General features: G+C 32.1%; 1 protein-coding gene across 10 annotated transcripts in view; it reads right to left on the bottom strand.

The window, feature by feature from the left end:
• LOC127732965 (sorting nexin-27-like) overlaps positions 1-22,058 on the bottom strand; it is a 279,861-nt gene that overhangs the window by 250,361 nt on the left and 7,442 nt on the right. For all 10 annotated transcript variants that reach the window (XR_007996540.1, XR_007996542.1, XR_007996541.1 and 7 more), the window contains exon 4: positions 19,448-19,640. Coding sequence is in view for 1 of the 10 variants with exons in the window: in XM_052242206.1 (XP_052098166.1) it covers positions 19,448-19,640 (193 nt within the window). In the remaining 9 variants the exon portion in view is untranslated. The remainder of the gene's footprint in view (positions 1-19,447; positions 19,641-22,058) is intronic.

Raw genomic sequence — 22,058 nt, 5'->3', positions numbered from 1 at the left:
TCAGAAATATCAACTAATCATTGTTACACCTTCCCAGCAAAACCTGAAAGAAGAAAAGATATTATTGTTTATCAAAACTTCTTCTTTGTCCCATTCTTCATTAAACTACCTTAACACTGCTAGACAAACTGAAATTACAGATTACTTTTAATTAATATAAGTATGAGAAGCTGTTAGGTATACATAAATGATACAGCACACTAACAACCCTAAAAAAAATGCAAAAGACTTCTAGTGTAACCCTACTCTGCTCTAAACAAAAATCTTATAGCTAATATATATATAGAATCATGTGCAAAACAGTGTAGACGAGACCATTGATTGGCACGCTAAAATATCCCATTGACTGGGTCAGATTAGGTGAACGTTCGTCTGTAACGCCCACAACTCACGACGTATTTATTATAAACATTAAAACTGTGGGGTTGCCAAAGGGTCTCAAGTGCCTAAATAAAATAATTCGAAAAACTAATCAGGAATAACCTTTGTGTTTTGATTTATATTGAATACTTAAACGTTCTTTACTTGTGTTTTTGTTATGTTTTGATAATCAATTTTTATGATATCGCACGTTCTTTCAGCAAAAAAGGATTTAACTGGCTTTAAAAGTTAAAATGGATGTGTTGATTATTATCTTTTTTTCGGACGTCAAAGAGATTTAACAATTGCGGTTGTCCAATTATGTCATCTTTTAACTTTTATCTGGTCAAAATTTTATTTTAGAACGCATGCATGATCAACTTTAAAAAGTGTGTAAACACAAAACATATAGACAAAATATACTTCTTTCCTGTCTTTTTCGTACTTGCAAGTTATTAGACAGTAAAAAGGCTATTTGGATCAAGCCTTTATGTTTTTGAATAGGTAAAATGTATAGTTTGGTAACTACTATACTTGTGAAAAACCCTTGGCAACAGAAACATATTCAGCTTTTTTTTTAATCGACCCAATTTACATAGTAATGGACGACTTTGTACATTTTATGATCGCAAATAAAATATGTATATAATATACTTGGCACTGTTGTTCGTATATATACTGAGACCCTTTGGCAACCCCACAGTTTAAATGTTTATAATAAATACGTCGTGAGTTGTGGGCGTTTACAGACGAACGTTCACCTAATCTGACCCAGTCAATGGGATATTTTAGCGCGCCAATCAATGATCTCATCTACACTGTTTTGCATATGATTCTATTAGCTGACAGCTAATATTGCTGATTCCAACTTATATCCAACTTTACCTGACTAATCTACAATGCTTATCTAGATTTATTTACCAATACCATAATACCTGACCTCACATTGATAACTTTGACATAATCAACTGATCATGCTTATCAAGTCAACTTCTTGCAAGCTGGCAAAGCATAGCAAAAATACAAAAGATAAATCAATTATCATTATATCTGACCTCACCTTGCTAACTCAGACCTAATCAAAGCATAGCAAAATCACTATATGTGGTGTATGGAATGATTGTAAGGGATACATGTCAGTCTGGAAGGTTTCATCTGACCTTGACCTAATTTTCATGGTTCATTGGTCAATGTTAAGTTTTTGTGCTTTGGTCTGTTTTTCAATTTTGCAAAAACAACATAAACAATATCCTTTAAATATATCTAATTTAAAAATAAATGGGGAATGTGTCCATGGGACACAGATGATGCCCCCGCTTGCATATCATATGAAGTTATAAAGGGACATAACTGAAAACGGGTAAAAGTGACGCTACCCAAAATTTGTACTTGATCTGACTTTTGTGGTAATAAGTATTGTGTATAAGTTTCATAACATTTGGTTGAGGCAAACTAAAAGAACGGAAACAAGAATTCAGCAATTTTTCCATTTGTAAAGGGGCATAACTCTAGAACGGTTTAAGTGACGCCACCAAAATTCAAACTTGATCTGTGTTTTGTGTTAATTAGCATTGTGTATATAAGTTTCATAACATTTGGTTGAGGCAAACTAAAGTTAGAGAACGGAAACCAACTTTGGGACGTAGTGGAGGGGGCATTAGTTTTACCCTTGTCCGTCTGTACGTACGTACGGACGAGGGTAAAACTTAATGCCCCCTCCACTACGGCGGGGGAATACAAAAATACATGAAACAATTTGACACACTCATCAGTCTTACTAAGTAGTGAAACAATAATAAATAAAATGTTGACACCATAAGTGAAAATGACTGATGCTAAAAAGTCAAAATTGATACAATGTGATCAAGTGACACACTTGAATTTTATGCGACTGTCATACAAGTGAGAGGTTTAGCTAGCTTTAAAACCAGGTTTAGTCCACCATTTTCTACATAAGGAAATGTCTGTACCAAGTCAGGAATATGACAGTTGTTTTCCATTCGTTTGATGGGTTTGAGCTTTTGATTTTGCCATTTGATAAGGGACTTTCCAATTTGAATTTTCCTTGGAGTTCAGTATTTTTGTTTTTATTTTACTTTACACTATAAATCTGGCCAAGGTATAACACATATCCAAATAGAGACAAGATCTATAGTCAAAATCCTCCTTTTATTCACTTCATCATACTTCAAATGCTACAATTTTTTTATGGAAACCAAATTAGATTTACCCTATTTGTACCAAAAATTGGGTGTTCAATCAAATACAGTAAGACAAGGCTAGTTCTCTAAAAGAAATAAAAACATAGAAATCAAAACCATAAAATACTACAGAGAGCATTTAACATTTGAAAACTCATTGCTTTAATGATTAGAAAAGAAGCATTAAACTTATTTCTCAAGGAATAGTTATCATTTATAGATTTATATGTCTTACAGTCTATCACATATAATGCCTGTGTCACAATCTTGACATCCTTAAGGAATCATCAACAGATGTGTCCCTTGGTAAATTAATAGCATCAATGCCACAGAAGTGATGTCAAGTGACTTGTGCTCTGCATATAGCAGGGTCAAATAAAATACTAATAGGTAGAATAGGGGGTTCCAGTAAGGTACCCCCTTATGTCTCAAGGTCATGTTTAAAAATTGCCTCAGGTCATGATCAGCCAGGTCACTTTTAAGCAAATTTGAAAGCAACAGAAATCCACATAACACATTTGTTTTTAATTTAAAGGTCAGAGGTCCTTTTAAATAAAACGCCAGGTCCCAAGGTTGCAGGTCAAATTTGACCATGTTGGAGTCATAATAGCACATTCTTCAAAATACCAAAATCAAGGAATCATTTGATCCTAGTCAGACTGGAGTCATTGATCTGTTCAATCCTTTTATATTCCCTGAGAACATCCCTTCTGTTCCTGCACCTTGACTCTACCAACATGATCATTCATGCTCCTTCATATTTACCAATCATCCTTACCATTTTTGGTACTTGTTTATGACCTATATGCTGACTTTGATATAACCCCATGCTTTCATGAATCTTATGGCAGCATAATTATCTGCTACTGTATCTCACACACTGTGTCCAAATCCTTCACACACGAGGATTTCATCTTTCTCTCATCACCATTTCATTCAGGTTTATTTATCATGATGATATCCAAATTACTTTATCATTAGAACTCCTTCAAACCCTTCAGTTCCTATTCCATCATTTGACTGAAACTCCCTTGTCAAACTTCAGTAACCATTCCATCATACTACTGGAACACCCTTGTGAACATCAATATCCATTAATTCATGTGACTGAAGCACCCTTGTAAACCTTTAGTATCAATTCCATCATGTGACTCCTGATTCCATGTCAACATTCAGTACACATCCTATCATGTGACTCCTGCTTCCTTGTTAACATTCAGTACACATTGTATCATGTGACACCTGCTTCCTTGTTAACATTCAGTACACAACCTATCATGTGACTCCTGCTTCCTTGTTAACATTTAGTACACATCCTATCATGTGACTCCTGTTTCGGTGTTACATTCAGTACACATCATATCATGTGACTCCTACTTCCTTGTTAACATTCAGTACACATTGTATCATGTGACACCTGCTTCCTTGTTAACATTCAGTACACAACCTATCATGTGACTCCTGCTTCCTTGTTAACATTTAGTACACATCCTATCATGTGACTCCTGTTTCCTTGTTACATTCAGTACACATCCTATCATGTGACTCCTGCTTCCTTGTTAACATTCAGTACACATTGTATCATGTGACACCTGCTTCCTTGTTAACATTCAGTACACAACCTATCATGTGACACCTGCTTCCTTGTTAACATTCAGTACACATCCTATAATGTGACTCCTATTCCCTTGTTAACATTCAGTACACATCCTATCATGCAACACCTGCTTCCTTGTAAACATTCAGTAAACACCCAATCATGTGACTCCTGCTTCCTTGTAAACATTCAGTACCTATTCTATCATGTGACAACTGCTGCCTTGTAAAAATTCAGTACACACTCAAAATCATGTGACTCCTGCTTTCTTGTTAACATTTAGTACACATCCTATCATGTGACTCCTGTTTCCTTGTTACATTCAGAACACATCCTATCATGTGACTCCTGTTTCCTTGTCACATTCAGAACACATCCTATCATGTGACTCCTATTCCCTTGTTAACATTAGTACACATCTTATCTTGCAACTCCTGCTTCCTTGTAAGCATTTGGTATATAGTCCATCATATGAATCCTGCTTCCATGTTAACATTCAGTACACATCCTATCATGTGACTGAATTTTTGCTTCCTTGTTACATTCAGTTCCCATCCTATCATGTGACTTTTGCTTCCTTGTAAACATTCAGTAAAAACCCAATCATGTGACTCTTGCTTTCTTGTTAACATTTAGTACACATTTTATCATGTGACTCCTGCTTCCTTGTTAACATTTAGTACACATCCTATCACGTGACTCCTGTTTCCTTGTTAACATTCAGTTCATATCCTATCATGTGATTCTTGTTTCCTTGTTAACATTCCGTACACATCCTATCATGTGACTCCCGTTTCCTTGTTACATTCGGTAAACATTCTTTCATGTGACTCCTGTTTCCTTATTAACATTCAGTACACATCATATCATGTGACTCCTGTTTCCTTGTTACATCCAGTACACATACTATCATGTGACTCCTGCTTCCTTGTTAACATTTAGTACAGATACTATCATGAGACTCCTGTTTCCTTGTTACATCCAGTACACATATTATCATGTGACTCCTGCTTCCTTGTTAACATTTAGTACACATACTATCATGTGACTCCTGTTTCCTTCTTACATTCGGTACACATACTATCATGTGACTCCTGGTTCCTTGTTAACATTTAGTACACATTGTATCATGTGACTCCTGTTCCTTTGTTAACATTCATTACACATTCTATCATGTGACTCCTGTTTCCTTGTTCACATTCAGTACACATACATCATGTGACTCCTATTCCCTTGTTAACATTTATGACTCCTGTTCCCTTGTTAGCATTCATTACACATACTATCATGTGACTCCTGTTTCCTTGTTAACATTTAGTACACATCCTATCATGTGACTCCTGTTTCCTTGTTAACATTCAGTACACATCCTATCATGTGACTCCTACTTCCTTGTTAACATTTAGTAAAATTAGTACACATCCTATCATGTGACTCCTGTTTCATTGTTAACATTCAGTACACATCCTATCATGTGACTCCTGTTTCCATGTTAATGTTCAGTATAGATCTATCATGTGACCAATAATTTGGTATCGTACAACAAATTTAATATGTCTCAAACATGATAAGTTATTTACATTGTCTCCAAATTAACTTTCATTACTTAGTTATAGACATTTTATTGTGATTCTTGATTAAGAGTTTGACGATCCTAGTAATTTTCAGTATCATCTTGACAGTTGATAAATGGTCAGACTGTCTAGATACAATTGATCTGTTCAAACCAATGTTGTGAATCAAACCATTTATTACAAACAATTAATTACATCTTGTAGTATAGGATATTTAAGGAAAAATGTTTTAAACATGTCTTTAGGAAAATACATAACTCATCCCAATTCTTTAGAAATGTAGAAGATATTGTGAATTCAGTGTTATCTCTGATAACTTTGCAAACTCATTCTCTACAATTTATCAAAATGTCTCAGATGTGCACAAACAATGTTCAATGCAAAAACAAACTGTTGTATCTAAAGTTCATTTCTGAATGTCCTAAAAACTTGGACAGCCAAAAATGTAAAATGTTGGAAGCTGTATTATTAAAAAGGGCCTAATAAATCCACTTTCAGGTAAAAATTGGTGTTATGTCTGTTCCTAACAGTTACAATAAATATCGACTTTTGAAGGATAGTTCATATATCAATGAATGTCAGCATAAAATCTTCTTACAATAATAACTATTCTTAGAAAAGATTGGATTATTATTGGAGCTATGATTACATCCCTGTACATTAACAATATGGATGTTATAATGGTACATCACTTATAAACATACACCATATTATTATGAATTACACTTTCTGTGTATTTCTCTACAAACAATATGGATGTTATAATGGTACATCGCTTATAAACATACACCATATTATTATGAATTACACTTTCTGTGTATTTCTCTACAATTAACAACATTCCTTATTGGGGTCATATTATAAACATAGTTTGATGTAAAATGATTCCATTAGCATTAGTTAAGTTGTGTTATGTGTCCAATTAATTGTCATCTCCATTTTGCAAGGAGTACATGTACAACTCAATTAAACCTTGAGTAAAGTCTCAGTAGCAAAGCTAGACATCCTTGGAAGCAAACTTTAAAGTTCAACCATACAAGAGGGGACATGGCGATTAGTAAGGAGAAACTTGTTCCCAGCTTTACAAGCTATTTGTGACTTATAGGGTACCAGTGTAAAATCACATAATACAGAAACTTTTCAGTCGCTAACTGGAGACTGACTTAGTGGTCTTCTTTCGACCAGCAGCAAGGATGAGGGTTGACCTTTTAGATGTATACCCAGTGGGAATGTAGATGAAAAATTGTGATGCCCTTATTAAAAGCACATAGCTTTGTAGATGAAATAATCCTTTCAACTTTTTTGATGGATTCACTGGTTGCTTTTAGCAGGTCCATCTTTCTTATATATTAAGCATACCTCTATTTTCTGGTGCCATGCAAAATTTCACCTGATTAATTATCACATTTATGTTAATACATATTTAATTACCTAATTAAATCTAATGTAAAATAACTCTTGTTCTAAATATTCATGAAATATTGGCCAACCTAGCAATAAGCAATCTGGGCTGCTTAAACCTTATACAACTACTTGATGTTTTAATGTGTGGACTTTTTTTTTCAAAAGACACATTTAAATCCAGTAGGAAATATATTTTCTTTGCAGATATAGGACAAATTAAGGTATGATTTAACATAAGTGATCATTATATAATTACTGTACAGTTACAACAACTTCATGTATTTTCAGGGCTTGAATTTAACTTGAAAAGTTTAAAAGTCATTTTAAAACTTAAGTTAAAGTAAAAGCCTTATTATGCTACATATATATAAAATTAACCATAGAAGTACAAAGACAAAAGACATCTTAGTATCCGGTAATCATATTAAAATTGAAGACGCAAGTCTGAAAAAAGAAAAAGCAATAATGTAATAACAAAAAAACATAACTCTGAGGTAAATTCAAAAAGAGGATATCCATAAAATGGTAAAGCAAAGCTATACATTATACATAAAAAGCCACCTACAAAATCAAGAATTGTATTCTCAACTAAACATTCTTACAACAAAGCCTTTGAAATAGCGCTTGTTTTATTGTGACCATTATTGGAGAACTTCTGTCAATTCTGGTTATAAAATGGCATAACATGCAGGAAGTCAATTAGTCATATGATATTACTTTAATGAAGCTACTTTCTCCTGTACAAGCTTTATAGTCTAAGACTCAATAATTACTGTCACACAAGACTTGTGTTACAATGTTTACAATACAGAAAGACAGAAAATCCATGGAGAATTCTTACTTAATACAAAACTGAAATCTACCCTACATGTACATGGTTTATCAGAAAACATTTATTGAATTATATAATTACTACATGTTTACAAAGGTAAATATTCCCTATGATATCTTGCTTACAATAAAAAACAATATGGAGTAATTAATAATAATTAGGTTGGCCTCATCCACACCGTAACAAAATAACAAGGGGTAATTAATAATAATTAGGTTGGCCTCATCCACACCATAACAAAATAACAAGGGGTAATTAATAATAATTAGGTTGGCCTCATCCACACCATAACAAAATAACAAGGGGTAATTAATAATCATTAGGTTGGCCTCATCCACACCTAAACAACATAAACTGCTTCAGAAGTGTTGAGTAATGACAGGATCTCTTTAAAGAACAAAACCTTACAAGATATAAGTCTTTTAAGCCATGAGCATTTCAGTGTAATGTAGAAAGTAAGATTTTTTGTGAAAAGTTCACAGTGTATTAAATTTCTGTTTTTGATTAAAATATAAACCTATGTCAATAGTTTTGTTAGAAGTGTTGTACAATTGTGTAATTTTTATGTAAATTCTTCTGAAGTAGTTTATGTTCTTTAGGTTAGGGTGTATAATCTCTTGTTATGTACTTCTACACTTGAACATTGTCATAATTCCAAAAAATTCAGTCACTGAAGCATGAGTATGAAATAATGGCTTCAATTCTGTTTGACACTAAAATAAAGGGAAGCTAATACAACAGAAAACAAGCATTCTGAGAGTATTGCATAGCAATACATAGTCCCCTACCGAGTAAAAATTCATTTTACTGGAACAAAATGCTAACTTATATAACTTGTCATGGTGTAAACAAAAAGTAAATATCATGTCTATATCTTCAAGCATGACTAAAAACAGTGTGGAAAACTGATTATATGAGTGAAAAAAACATTAGATATGATTAATAGTTCTCTAAAATTAGATATGATGTAATACAGTGTATATCTATTTTCAAATTATAATCAAATATAAATGATAGTTCCAAATATTTTTTCTTTCATTTGTCACAAACTAATATAGATTTGTAACTTATCTATAAAATGTCAACAACTTTTATCTACACAATGTAATGTATTGAAATATATACATCACTAAAAATAGATTATTATCTAATTAAAGTATTTCTCTTCATAATTTTTTTTTATATCTATAGCATTCAGAAAATTAGTTTATACTTAATAATGAACAAACCTGCCAAAAAATTCTTCAAATAATTTATCAAAGAATGTCTTTTAAAACATGAGTTATCTCCCTTTGTACAGAAATATGGTTTAACATAGTATTCTAACATTAGATATGGTCCAGAGTTATGGTCCATAACTATAGACTAAATCATCAGACCAAAACAAAATTCGAACTTGATCTATAACTTGTCATGATAAAACTATATACCAAATATCAAATCAATATCTTCAAGAACGAAGAAAAAAAGTGTGGAAAGCTGATTTGCCGGACTGACGGATGGACAGACGGACAGATGGATAGACGTACAGACGGACGGAGTGCAAACCAAAAGTCCCCTTCGACTTCGTCGGTAGGGGACTAACAAAATATCAATACTCTACCGTAAGCTCTTCCTTAATAACACCAAAACAGAAACATTTTGAATAAAGCAAAAATTACAGAGTAACTGCATATTCTCTCAAAACCAAAATGTATGGATGCTAATGCAACAACCAACCACATACCTACATGTATAAACTATATTACTTTTCATATGCACACTAAATCAGAAAAAATTCGTAAGGGTTCCGCGGAACCCAGTGTCTCGCCTACTTTTTGCTGTTAATCACAGGCTCAACAAAAATGAGGAAAAAAATTAATAAAAATATTCCTCTCTATACTATCTTTTGATTGTAAGTAGCTTCTGTCCAAGTTTGGTAAAAATCCAGGGTAGTTTATGAATCTAATAAATGTTTTAAAACTTAAACTGCAGACTGTATGTAATGTTAACTGGAAGAAAAACTAAGTACATTTATAAGTAAAATACGGAAAAAATGGAACAAAATTTCCTTCTAGATACTAGCTTTTAATCATAAACAAGCTTCTGTCCAAGTTTGGTACAAATCCAGAATAGTTTAAGTTGTTAAAATTTTAAAAACTTTAACCACAGAGTGAATGTAATGTTAACTGGCAGAAAAACTAAGTCAATTTAAAAGTAAAATACGGAAAAAATGGAATTTTTTTTTTACAAAATTTACGCCTGGATACTATCTTATGATCATAAACAAGCTTCTTTCCAAGTTTGGTAGAAATCCAGGATAGTTTAAGAAAGTTATTAAAATTTCAAAAACTTTAACCACAGAGTGAATGTAATGTTTCCTGGCAGAAAAACTAAGTCCATTTATAAGTAAAATACTGAAAAAATGGAATTTATTTTTTACAAAATTTACTTTTGAATATTATCTTATGATCATAAACAAGCTTCTGTCCAAGTTTGGTAGAAATCCAGGATAGTTTAAGAAAGTTATTAAAATTTCAAAAACTTTAACAACAGAGTGAATATTTGTGGACGCCGCCGACGACGACGACGCCGACGGAATGTAGGATCGCTATGTCTCGCTTTTTCGACAAAAGTCGAAGGCTCGACAAAAACTTAACAATTCAACAATGTAACAATGTAAAACTTTAGATGTCATTGAAGCATGACTAAGGAGTGGGGCCTTGCGTTCTTCATGCATGGTTACTAATGCAAATGCATACTGCATATTTATGTTTTTTCATAAACACACTTAACAAATACACAAGATTTAAAATTTGAAGACAATGGAGCATCCCTGGGGTGAAGGACTCATATTCTGGTGTAGCAAACATGAACTGATGTTATTCAACTGTTCACCAAATGGCAATGATTTGTAATAACTAATTATAAAATGGACCTGATGAGAAAATTTAACAGTAGCTGTTGATCAGTCTGATTTTGGAAAACTAATATCTACATGTACATCTGCCTTGTGTGTGCTGCACAAAACATTGATGGTCAAAGACTGTGGTAAAAATACCATTTTTTATGGAAATATCTTTCTTTTAGTAATGGATGCAAGGTTTGTTACTTTCTGACAATAAATTTGACTTTATTATCATTAAATTTGGTTATGTATAGAATAACTTAGTGTTTAGCATTGACTAGTCTAAAAGGTTGAAGACATAGTGCACAACTGGAAGGGGAGTACATTGTCTTCAACTGAGGCAACTATTTTCCATTGTTAATGCTAATAAACTGCTTCGCTGAGCGCAGCTGGATACGCCCGCAGAGGTCTAACCCTGAACAGTTGGGGCAAAATTGGACACAATATTTAAGCTTGATACAGGTCTGAATTTGGATTGTAATTAAATATTTGACATACATCTATTATAGGTTTCTGAATAAATGTAGTCAAAGAACTTGAAGTTGGTTATATGAATTGAATTTATATTCAATTAAAGATTTCTTGCTGTTGTGCAATACACTGTGCTGTTGCGCAATACTTAGTAAATCTGTTGTCAGACTATAAACAAATAAAAATTTATAAAATTCTAAAGGGAGCTTACATCAATAGATATAAACAGTTCACCAAAGTTTCATACGAATTGCTGAAAGCATTTTTGAGTTTTTGTCTGAAAACTGGATCATCCCCCCTTTTTTAATGAATAAACCCCATAATTTGGAAATATAAAATCTAAAATTTATAAAATTCTAAAGGGAGCTTACATCAATAGATATCAACATCAAAGTTTCATGAGAACTGCTGAAAGCATTTTTGAGTTATTGTCCGAAAACTGGAAAATCCCCCTTTTTTTATGAATAAAACCCCATAACTCGGAAACGTAAAATCTAAAATTTATAAAAATCCAAAGGGAGCTCATGTCAATAGATATAAACAATTAACCAAAATTTCTTGCAAGTTGGTGAAAGCATTCTTGAGTTATTGTCCGAAAACTGGAAAATCCCCCTTTTTTAAAGGAATAAAACCCCATAACTCGGAAACTTAAATCTAAAATTTATAAAAAACGAAAGGGAGCTCACGTCAATAGATATAAACAATTCACCAAAGTTTTAAGCAAATTGGTTAAAGCGTTTTTGAGTTAATGTCCGACATGTTGACGACGGACTGACGGACAGACGGACGGACAGACGGACGTACAACGGTATACCATAATACGTCCCGTAAAGGGGCGTATAAAAACAACATAATTGTTCTTATCATATTGAATTTCAATTTTTAATTAAACCACAAAAAAATAAATGTGGATAGTGTCCACATGTGGACACAGATGATGCCACCGCTTGCATATCATATATTTATAAAGGGACATAACTGAAGAACAGTAAAAGTGATGCTACCCAAATTTGAACTTGATCTGAGTTTTGTGGTAATAAGCATTGTGTGTAAGTCTCATAATATTTGGTTGAGGCTAACTTAAGTAGAGAACAGAAACTAAAAATTCAGCAATTTTTCTATTTGTAAACACGCATAACTCTAGAACGGTTGTGTATAAGTTTTATAACATTTGGTTGAGACAAACTAAAGTTAGAGAACGGAAACGAAAAATTCAGCAATTTTTATGTCTATAAAGGGACATAACTCAAGAATGGTAAAGGTGTTGCCACCAAATTTCGTACTTAATCTGTATTATGTAGTAATAAGCATTGTGTATAAGTTTCATAACATTTGGTTGAGGCAAAGTTAGAAAACGGAAACAAAAAATTTGTACTTGATCTTAGTTTTGTGGTAATGAATATTGTGTATAGGTTTCAAAATGTTTGGTTGGGGCAAACTTAAGTTACAGAATGGAAACTAAAAATTTTGCAATCTTTTGATTTATAAAGGGGCATAACTCAATAATGGTTAAAGTGACACTACCCAAATTCAACTTGATCTGTGTTTTATCAGTGGAAGTCAAAATTAAACATTGCATTGTATAAAGCATTGATTGTAGTTGATTCAACTATAATCATGGACAAAGGAAGATAACTCCAATTTTCAAAATTACTTGATATTAAGAAGAAAACAAAAATTTTGCAATTTTTCCATTTGTAAAGGGGCATAACTCTAGAACGGTTAAAGTGACACCACCAAAATTCAAATTTGATCTGTGTTGTGTGGTAATAAGCATTGTGTATAAGTTTCATAACATTCCGTTGAGGCAAACTAAAATTATAGAACGAAAACGAAAATTAAGCAATTTTTCCATTTGTAAAGGGGCATAACTCTAGAATAGTAAAAGTGACACTACCAAAATTCAACCTTGACCTGTGTTTTGTGGTAATAAGCATTGTGTATAAGTTTCATAACATTTGGTTGAGGCAAACTAAAGTTAGAGAACGGAAACGAAAAATTAAGCAATTTTTCCATTTGTAAAGGGGCATAACTCTAGAACGGTTAAAGTGACGCTACCAAAATTCAAACATGATCTGTGTTTTGTGGAAATAAGCATTGTGTATAAGTTTCATAACATTTGGTTGAGGCAAACTAAAGTAAGAGAACGGAAACGAAAAATTAAGCAATTTTTCCATTTGTAAAGGGGCATAACTCTAGAACGGTTAAAGTGACGCTACCAAAATTCAAACATGATCTGTGTTTTGTGGAAATAAGCATTGTGTATAAGTTTCATAACATTTGGTTGAGACAAACTAAAGTTAAGAGAACGGAAACCAATTTAAGTAAACAAGTAAGTACGTTCGTTCGTATGTACGTACGTACGTACAGACGGATAAGGGTAAAACTTAATGCCCCCTCCTCTACAGCGGGGGCATAAAAACAAACAATTTTATGATATCCTTTATTTGTCCCTAGCTGGAGCCCAAGTGAAAATCTTAAGTTCTTAAAAGGTTTCATACAAAAGTGAACGTTTTTTAATGATTGCAGATTAAGGTTAAATTTTTACTTTTGATTGTCCTGTTAGTATTCCTTTCAGGATGCAGAAAACTTATGTGCTAAGTCCCGCCTACTCACATGAACATATTATTGATTGACAGGTAAAACACATAATGTAAACAACAGTTAGTCTGACCATTGGGTTTAGCTCCACCTACTCACATAAACATACTAAATATTGACAGGTCGAATATATACTATTTGTAACAGCTGTACTGACTGTCAGGCAAAGAAATTCTTTTCAAAGAAATTTAAATTTATCTTAAAGGGGCATAAGCTGCCAAATTCATGTTCACCGATTTGATTCAAATTCTCATATTTGATTTATAACACACTAAAACATATATCCAAATTACAATAAGTCTAAAATAAACAATTAACAATGCATGGACTCAATAATATACATCAGATTTTCGTGTGTATTTTAGTATAGACGCCATCTAATTAGTCATCGAGATGACCTCTGAAGACTGCCGACCGTCACATAACCCATTATAAACATAAACATAAATATAAATAGATAGCGACCTTGTGCAACTGGACTTTTCTAGGTCTGTTTGATTTCAGGTTATTATTGAAAAAATACTTTAATCACCGTTTTTACCTGTATAAGAATGATTTTATGTGGATCGAATCAGTCAACGAAATGGTTTTACATTTGTTTCACTTTTAATGTTGATATTCTTTTCCTTTTAATGGCTGAACATGACTAATATATGCGTAACCAATCTCTAGCTAAGGGGTTAAATAGAAGGTCACATAAAAAAGGATTCAATGGGGTCGAATTATTCACTTGCAAGTGAATAATTAAGTAAATAATTCATCAACGATGTTTCTTAGTTTATTTTGACAAAGTTGAACTAAACTGGCTGCTAAAAGCGAATTATTATTTCATTATTTCACTTTCATACATGATTGAACAAAAAAAAACCAATTTTTTATTTTTTTTATATCTCGTAGCTAATGCCCCTTTAACTCTATGCCAAAATGAAAAAATTTAGTTATCAAAAAGCATTCTTACAGAAATAGAGTTTAACAATTTACAATATGATGGCAAATTTATAAAGATATAGAGATAATTTTGAAAAAAGGCCACTACAAAATGTTCTTTCTTACAAGTGTGAAGTTCAATTAGTTTTTCAGTGTTGAACTGGTTGAAGCATATATATTATAAATGTCAAATGTATTCTAATAGTCCTTTTCTTTTTTAAACATGGTTTACATAAATTTTTAACCTCTAAAAGGAAAACTGATATTCTTTATAAGAACAAAACCTTTTTTTCTGTTGCACAAAATTTTGTTTTTTATGTGTTATTTGTGTCTATATCTATGGATTAAGAGATATTTCTCCAATAATAGTAGGTTTAAAAAATATTTCTGGTCAGACAATTTCATTAATGTGAAAATTAAGTATTGTTATATGAAGCTCTTGAGAAAGATATTATGCATTCACAGTATATTTGGTGGAAATTTTAGTTCACAGATCATTCAGCCAAATCAAATAAAAGAAATCTCTTGACAATATACAATAATTTTAATGGTCTTTCTAACATCCAACACTGAATGGCTCTCCAAAAGTGACAATGTCATCTTCTAGTTTTAAATGCACTCTTTTGGACCGTTTCAAAGCAATGCTTGATTAAAGTAAACCCTATTGATTCTGTTAAGAAAAACATAGCTAAGACATTTGATCTATTAGTTATCAATATCACATGAAGAAATATAAATATATGATCTAATTCTTCTACTATTATTTAGTTTATAAATTCATTATATGTCTGAGGTCAGGGATATAATTATGACAAACAGAACTAGAAAATTTAATATACAGAAAAAAATGTTGACGCTAATAGTATTAAGTCTGAATTTATTGGACATTTATTATATTTATTCTATACAGCAGTTGAACACACTGTGAAACAATTGAGTTTATCAGCAGTTATAAATAAAGGAGAACTCTGAGCACAACATGGAACATTACCACCATGTCAACAACAGAACTTAGATCAAGTGTATATCACAAGCAACAGTATTGTTTTTGATACAAAGAGATGTGGGATCAGTCCACACTGATATTGGACAATGTGGGACAAGCATTAGATTATTAGGGAGGTTTGCAATTCAAATTGGGAAAGTGGTGGTATTAAAGCAGTTTTGAATTTCAATGCGACCATAACTCAATATACTTAATATCTAATCAATTGATTCTGGCATTACTGAATTAGGTGCTGAAAACTGATATTTTCAGCAATATTCTACGTCTAAGGACCACAACTTCAACCAGAACATGAATCAACCTTAATCTGTAACTTTTTATGACATGAAATGTTAACTTACTAACTAATGACCCAGTTATTAAAGAGAATATAAGGAAAACTAATAGTTTATATATATAATTAGAGCAGTTGTATATTTTTTCTTAGGCCATGATTTAGTCATTTTGCATACAAAAAACCATGGAAAAGTTATTTAACGACTGCAGGGGTCGATTTTAACAATGGAGCAGTGATGGGAAAAGCCGACTGGCCCTTTGGCAACATTTAACAATGAGCAGATTATTTGACAATGGTGTATAATAAGATAATGATGGCAGTGCACTATTATAAAACAGGTCATGAAAATCCAAGATTAACTAAATAAACTGTTATCACAGAGATATGTCTCGCTTTTTTGTAATTTCGATAATGCAAATGTTGAATTTAAAAAAGCAGCACTTTCACATGTAAGTTTGCAAATATTCAAAGTCAATAAACCATGACTGAAGGTAAATGGCTAAACAATCTCCTTGGAAATGGGATGTGCAAATGCTAATACAACTGCATACCAAATACCATTGACTTATCATAAGTAGTTCTCTTTAAACAAACCTAAACACAAACTAATACATGTAAACTAAGCAAAATTAACCATAACTGAGGGGGCGGGGTCAAATAATCTCCCGGGTAATGAGATGTGCCAATGCTAATACAACTGCATACCAAATATCATTGACCTACCATTCGTGGTTCCCAATAAACCGACTTAATCACAAACTAATACATGAAAACTAAGCAAAAGATTCAAAGTCAATAGACCATGACTGAGGGGGCGGGGCCAAATAATCTCTAGGGAAATGAGACATGCCAATGCCTATACAACTGCATACCAATTATCATTAACTTACCACTAGTGGTTCCCCATAAACTGACCTAATCACAAACTAATACATGAAAACTAAGCAAAAGTTTCAAAGTCAATAGACCATGACTGAGGGGGCGGGGTCAAATAATCTCCATGGAAATGAGATATGCCAATGCTTATACAACTGCATACCAATTATCATTAACTTACCACTAATGGTTCCCAATAAACTGACCTAATCACAAACTAATACATGAAAACTAAGCATAAATTTCAAAGTCAATAGACCATAACTGAGGGGGCAGGGCCAAATAATCTCCATGGTAATGAGATGTGCCAATACTAATAAAACTGCATACCAAATATCTTTGACTTACCACTAGTGATTCACCATAAACTAGACCTAATCACAAACTAATACATTGTTGATGCCGCCGTCGCCGACGCCGGAAACAGCATACCTATGTCTCGCTTTTTGACTCCATCAAGCGAGACAAAAACCTAGGATATTTAACATAGCAGAAGTATAATCTTGTTCCACCAGTTTTGTATTATTACCTGTTGACCCCATTCAATGACAAATATGGCATCAATGGCAGAAACTGTCTTTTAAAACTATGCTTTAAATTGATGGAGAATTAAAATTTTATAGAAATGTGATGGCCAAAATGTTTCTAAACTGTCTAACAAGAATCACGTTGTAGTGTTGATCTGCCATATGTTGTAATCTAGATCTGTATTACAACATACTAGATCTGTATACTAGATCTGTATTACAACATTTTGCAGATCAACACTACAAACCTGATATATATATATATATATATATATATATATATATATATATGAGGTTTGTAGTGCTGATATGCGAAATGTATACATGATATATATGAGGTTTGTAGTGCTAATCTGCGAAATTTTGTGGTTCTATATAATTTTTAGTATTTAACATCCACTAGTAGCTAGTTGTACAGAAACTTCCTTAGTGTTTATCATCCACTAGTAGCTAGTTGTACAGAAACTTCCTTAGTGTTAATCATCCACTAGTAGCTAGTTGTACAGAAACTTCCTTAGTGTTTATCATCTACTAGTAGCTAGTTGTACACACTTATTTAGTGTTTATCATCCACTCGTAGCTAGTTGTACAGAAACTTCCTTAGTGTTAATCATCCACTAGTAGCTAGTTGTACAAAAACTTCCTTAGTGCTTATCATCCACTAGTAGCTAGTTGTACAGAAACTTCCTTAGTGTTTATCATCCACTCGTAGCTAGTTGTACAGAAAATTCCTTACTGTTTGATCATATTAGCATTGGAAAGGTTGCCACCTTATTGACATCTACAATTTACCTTTATACAAAACAGTGAAACTAAATTTGCTTTACTGTACTTTAACCTTTGCCGTGTCACACACAGTGAAGAATTCAAAGTGCAAACTCTTTACCGGGGTCTCTTGTTAAAATCATTTATCAAGTGGATAGATGCTGTTAACCACTGAATGAATATAGTGGATTCTATATTTGGTAAACTTCAAAACCTGTTTTATGTTCTGAAAAAACAGACCCAGCTAAGTCCTGTATCCAATATGGATTTACATTTCAAAGGTTGTAGCTCATTTATTAACATGATTATCATACTTAAAAAGTGTTATGAAATACAGTCAATTAACCCACATATATTTTGTGCCTGTACCAAGTCAAGCTTTCTGGACCAATTGTTGGTCATTGTGTTTTGTTTTTATTAGGAGTCAGGTGTTGGTCATTGGTGTGATCTGTTGTACCATCAAATATATCTTTGTTATTTCCTATCATCCTTTTAACATAGTATTTAATATTGTAGAAGACTTAAGAAGCATCCTTTAGCTATAAGGATTAAGGGTTTGTCAGCGAGATGCTGTTGTAGTGTTTTTTCAAATGTACATTAACCTTATCTCAACCCATTTAATTTACTAAACCAAGGCTATCACCAGTTTATAATGTAACAATTTTCTATCAACTATATATAAGAAGTCTTATATCATTGATAAATCCAACAGAGAACTTAGTAATTATATTATATACTGATAATGATACTAATAAGATAACAAAATGTGGTTAATGCAGAAAACTTGTTATTGTTCTCTTCGATCAATAATTTTCAATAAGGAAGAGGATAAATTAAACTGATGTGAAAAGTATATTATGTACATGTCTTATCCTTTAAAAGGTTTAACACAGTAATTGGAAGGTTACGTAAACTATTTTCTTTACCTGTTTAAGAACATATGACTTTCAGTTATAACTATTCCTCAAGGAAAAACATTCTAGCATGCTATCAGCTACCTGGAATTTTAGACAATTAATTTTTTACCTGCAAGTTATGATACTGAATCATTCTTTATGAAAACAATAAATAAAATATATCAAGCAAGATAGCTTTAAGATATAAGATACCAAAAACATAAAATATGACATTTCACAACCTACCTTTTTCTAAATACTGCTCTAATCCACGTCGTCTAGCATCCAACTGTTGCTCTGACAACTGAAATAACTTTTTTCCAGGTATTTTAGGAAAATTAAAGTCTGGAAATTCTCTTTTTAATTTATTATGTAAACAATCAAACTCTCTGTATCGTCTTGAACACAAATGTCTGCCCGCCATGTATATATTGAACACCTAAAAGAAAACACATATATTAGCAGTTAAATATGACGAACATGAAATATGGCATAGACACAAATCCTCTGTGGAACAATATAAGTTGTACTCTAAAGGCCTTTTTTCGTTTCCTCTAGTTGTTAGGTTGCTGTTTTCCCAAAAATATATGGAATGTTGTTCACAGACCAACCTATCTAAATGACTTTAGTCTACCTTTAACAGCCATTTTGGATTGTGGGCTGTTGGTGTACCCTAAAAATTATTTTTCTTATTTTCATTTTTTTTACTTTCAAGCTGCCCATATGAATTTTGAATAAAGGGAAAGTTAGAAACTTGTATCATGGAGTCAGATACATAGATAATCAGTTTTATTTTCATCTTAAAATGTGTTTTTATGTGAAATGTTAGATTATAACAGACTGATGAAATAAGACTGATAAATCTTGTATGTTTAGTATTGTGATACAGACATGTAGTTTCCTATGTTAATGATTCACAGAAAACTTTCTTTCAGACAATTTACATTTTTAACAAATAAATTGCTATATTTTCAACAACCAAAAGGATATTTGAAATTTAATCTTATGTCATACATTAAAAGAATGGTAGGTCATTTAATTAAACAAAACCTATGAAATATGAGGTCCTTGAGTCCTTCTACCTGATTTGTTTCAAGATTGTAAATATGTTATCAGAAGCAATAAGAATCCTTTCAATGTTTGTAACAGACCTACACATTTGTTATAAGATATACATTAGAATGATACATGATCAGGGAATGAAAGCATCACAAACCATCCAAACAACCACAACAAAAAGTCTCTTTTGCTATTTTTTCATTTTTTTCTGATAAGGAGTTGAGTTCCTTGATCATGTTGATGGTTGCTGAACAATTACCTAGTCAATTTATTTTTGTATCAGCATTGAGGAAACAGGAATTTTGGTATCCATATAAATTTTTTTTAACCCTACTATCTCTTGGAGTCATTTAAGATAATATCTTCCATAATTGGATGAAACTTTATCATATATCATTTATAATATGATTTATAAAACAATGCTGACAGTACAATAAAAAAATTCCCATGTTTTTTTAAACATAAATAATTTCATTATACATTATGATCGATGTAAACACTGAAAATCAAATTTCCCAAGTTAACTGTAACAAAGTAACTTAATATGGACATAATTTTATATCTTTCCCTACTTAATAATGTCATCATTCAAATTCAATATTCCAAGCACATTTACATGATAAATCATGTAATCCGATTCTTGATAGAAACTTGATAAAATTGTTGATCTTTGTAGAAGTGTTTCACACATTTGTCAAATGCAATCTTCACGATAAACTTTTAAATCTACAGGCCCTGCACTCTATTTTTGGAAATGTTAGTTCGATTTTGTTGGCCTGTAGAGATGATTTTTACAGACCCAGAAGCAATTTTACAAGCCTGGGCTGCTGGGCCTGTGGTTAAGTATGAAGACTGCAGGGCCTGCTGGGCCTATGGTTAATTATGAAGACTGCAAATGGAAAAGGAAATGGGTAAATTTTTAAAGAAGATTGAGGTACTTATGAACCAACAATACAGGCAATGGGACAGAGAAACTCAACAAGTTATAACCCTCATTATACTGTGTAAGACAACTGTAAGGTTAAAATGTAAACTAATCAAATTGGCAAAAGTTTGAAATGTTGATCAAGGTCAAATGAACAAGCAATGACATTTGAAAATGAGACCATAATCAATGAAATCAGAATAGGACACATTAGTGAAATTGGAAAAAATAATGATATCATCAATGACAATTGGAAACTGAGACCATCATAAATGACATCGGAAATATATTATCAATTATGACAATTGGAAACTGAAACCATCATCAATGACATTGGAAATATATTATCAACTATAATAATGGAAACTGAGACCATCATCAATGACATTGGAAATATATTATCAATTATGATAATGGAAACTGAGACCATCATCAATGACATTGGAAATATATTATCAATTATGATAATGGAAACTGAGACCATCATCAATGACATTGGAAATATATTATCAACTTTAATAATGGAAACTGAGACCATCATCAATGACATTGGAAATATATTATCAATTATGAAAATGGAAACTGAGACCATCATCAATGACATTGGAAATATATTATCAGCTTTAATAATGGGAGCTGAGACCATCATCAATGGAATTAGACACTGAGATCATCATCTGAAATTGGAAACTGAAAACATCATCATTGAAATTGGAAACTGAGACCTTTAGTTATCTAAAACTTAACACGGAATTGTTCACATCTAACAAATGTTTTAACCATATTAAAAGTAAAAGTTTTATTGAAAAATTCTATAATATTATGAAGCAACTGTGTCATTGTCAAATATAGGCTGTGAAAAATTCAATATAA

The sequence above is a fragment of the Mytilus californianus genome, unplaced genomic scaffold, assembly GCF_021869535.1.
Source record: "Mytilus californianus isolate M0D057914Y unplaced genomic scaffold, xbMytCali1.0.p SCAF_3, whole genome shotgun sequence".
In the NCBI taxonomy this organism is placed as follows: Eukaryota; Metazoa; Mollusca; class Bivalvia; order Mytilida; family Mytilidae; genus Mytilus; species Mytilus californianus.
This window is presented reverse-complemented; position numbering and strand designations above follow the sequence as displayed.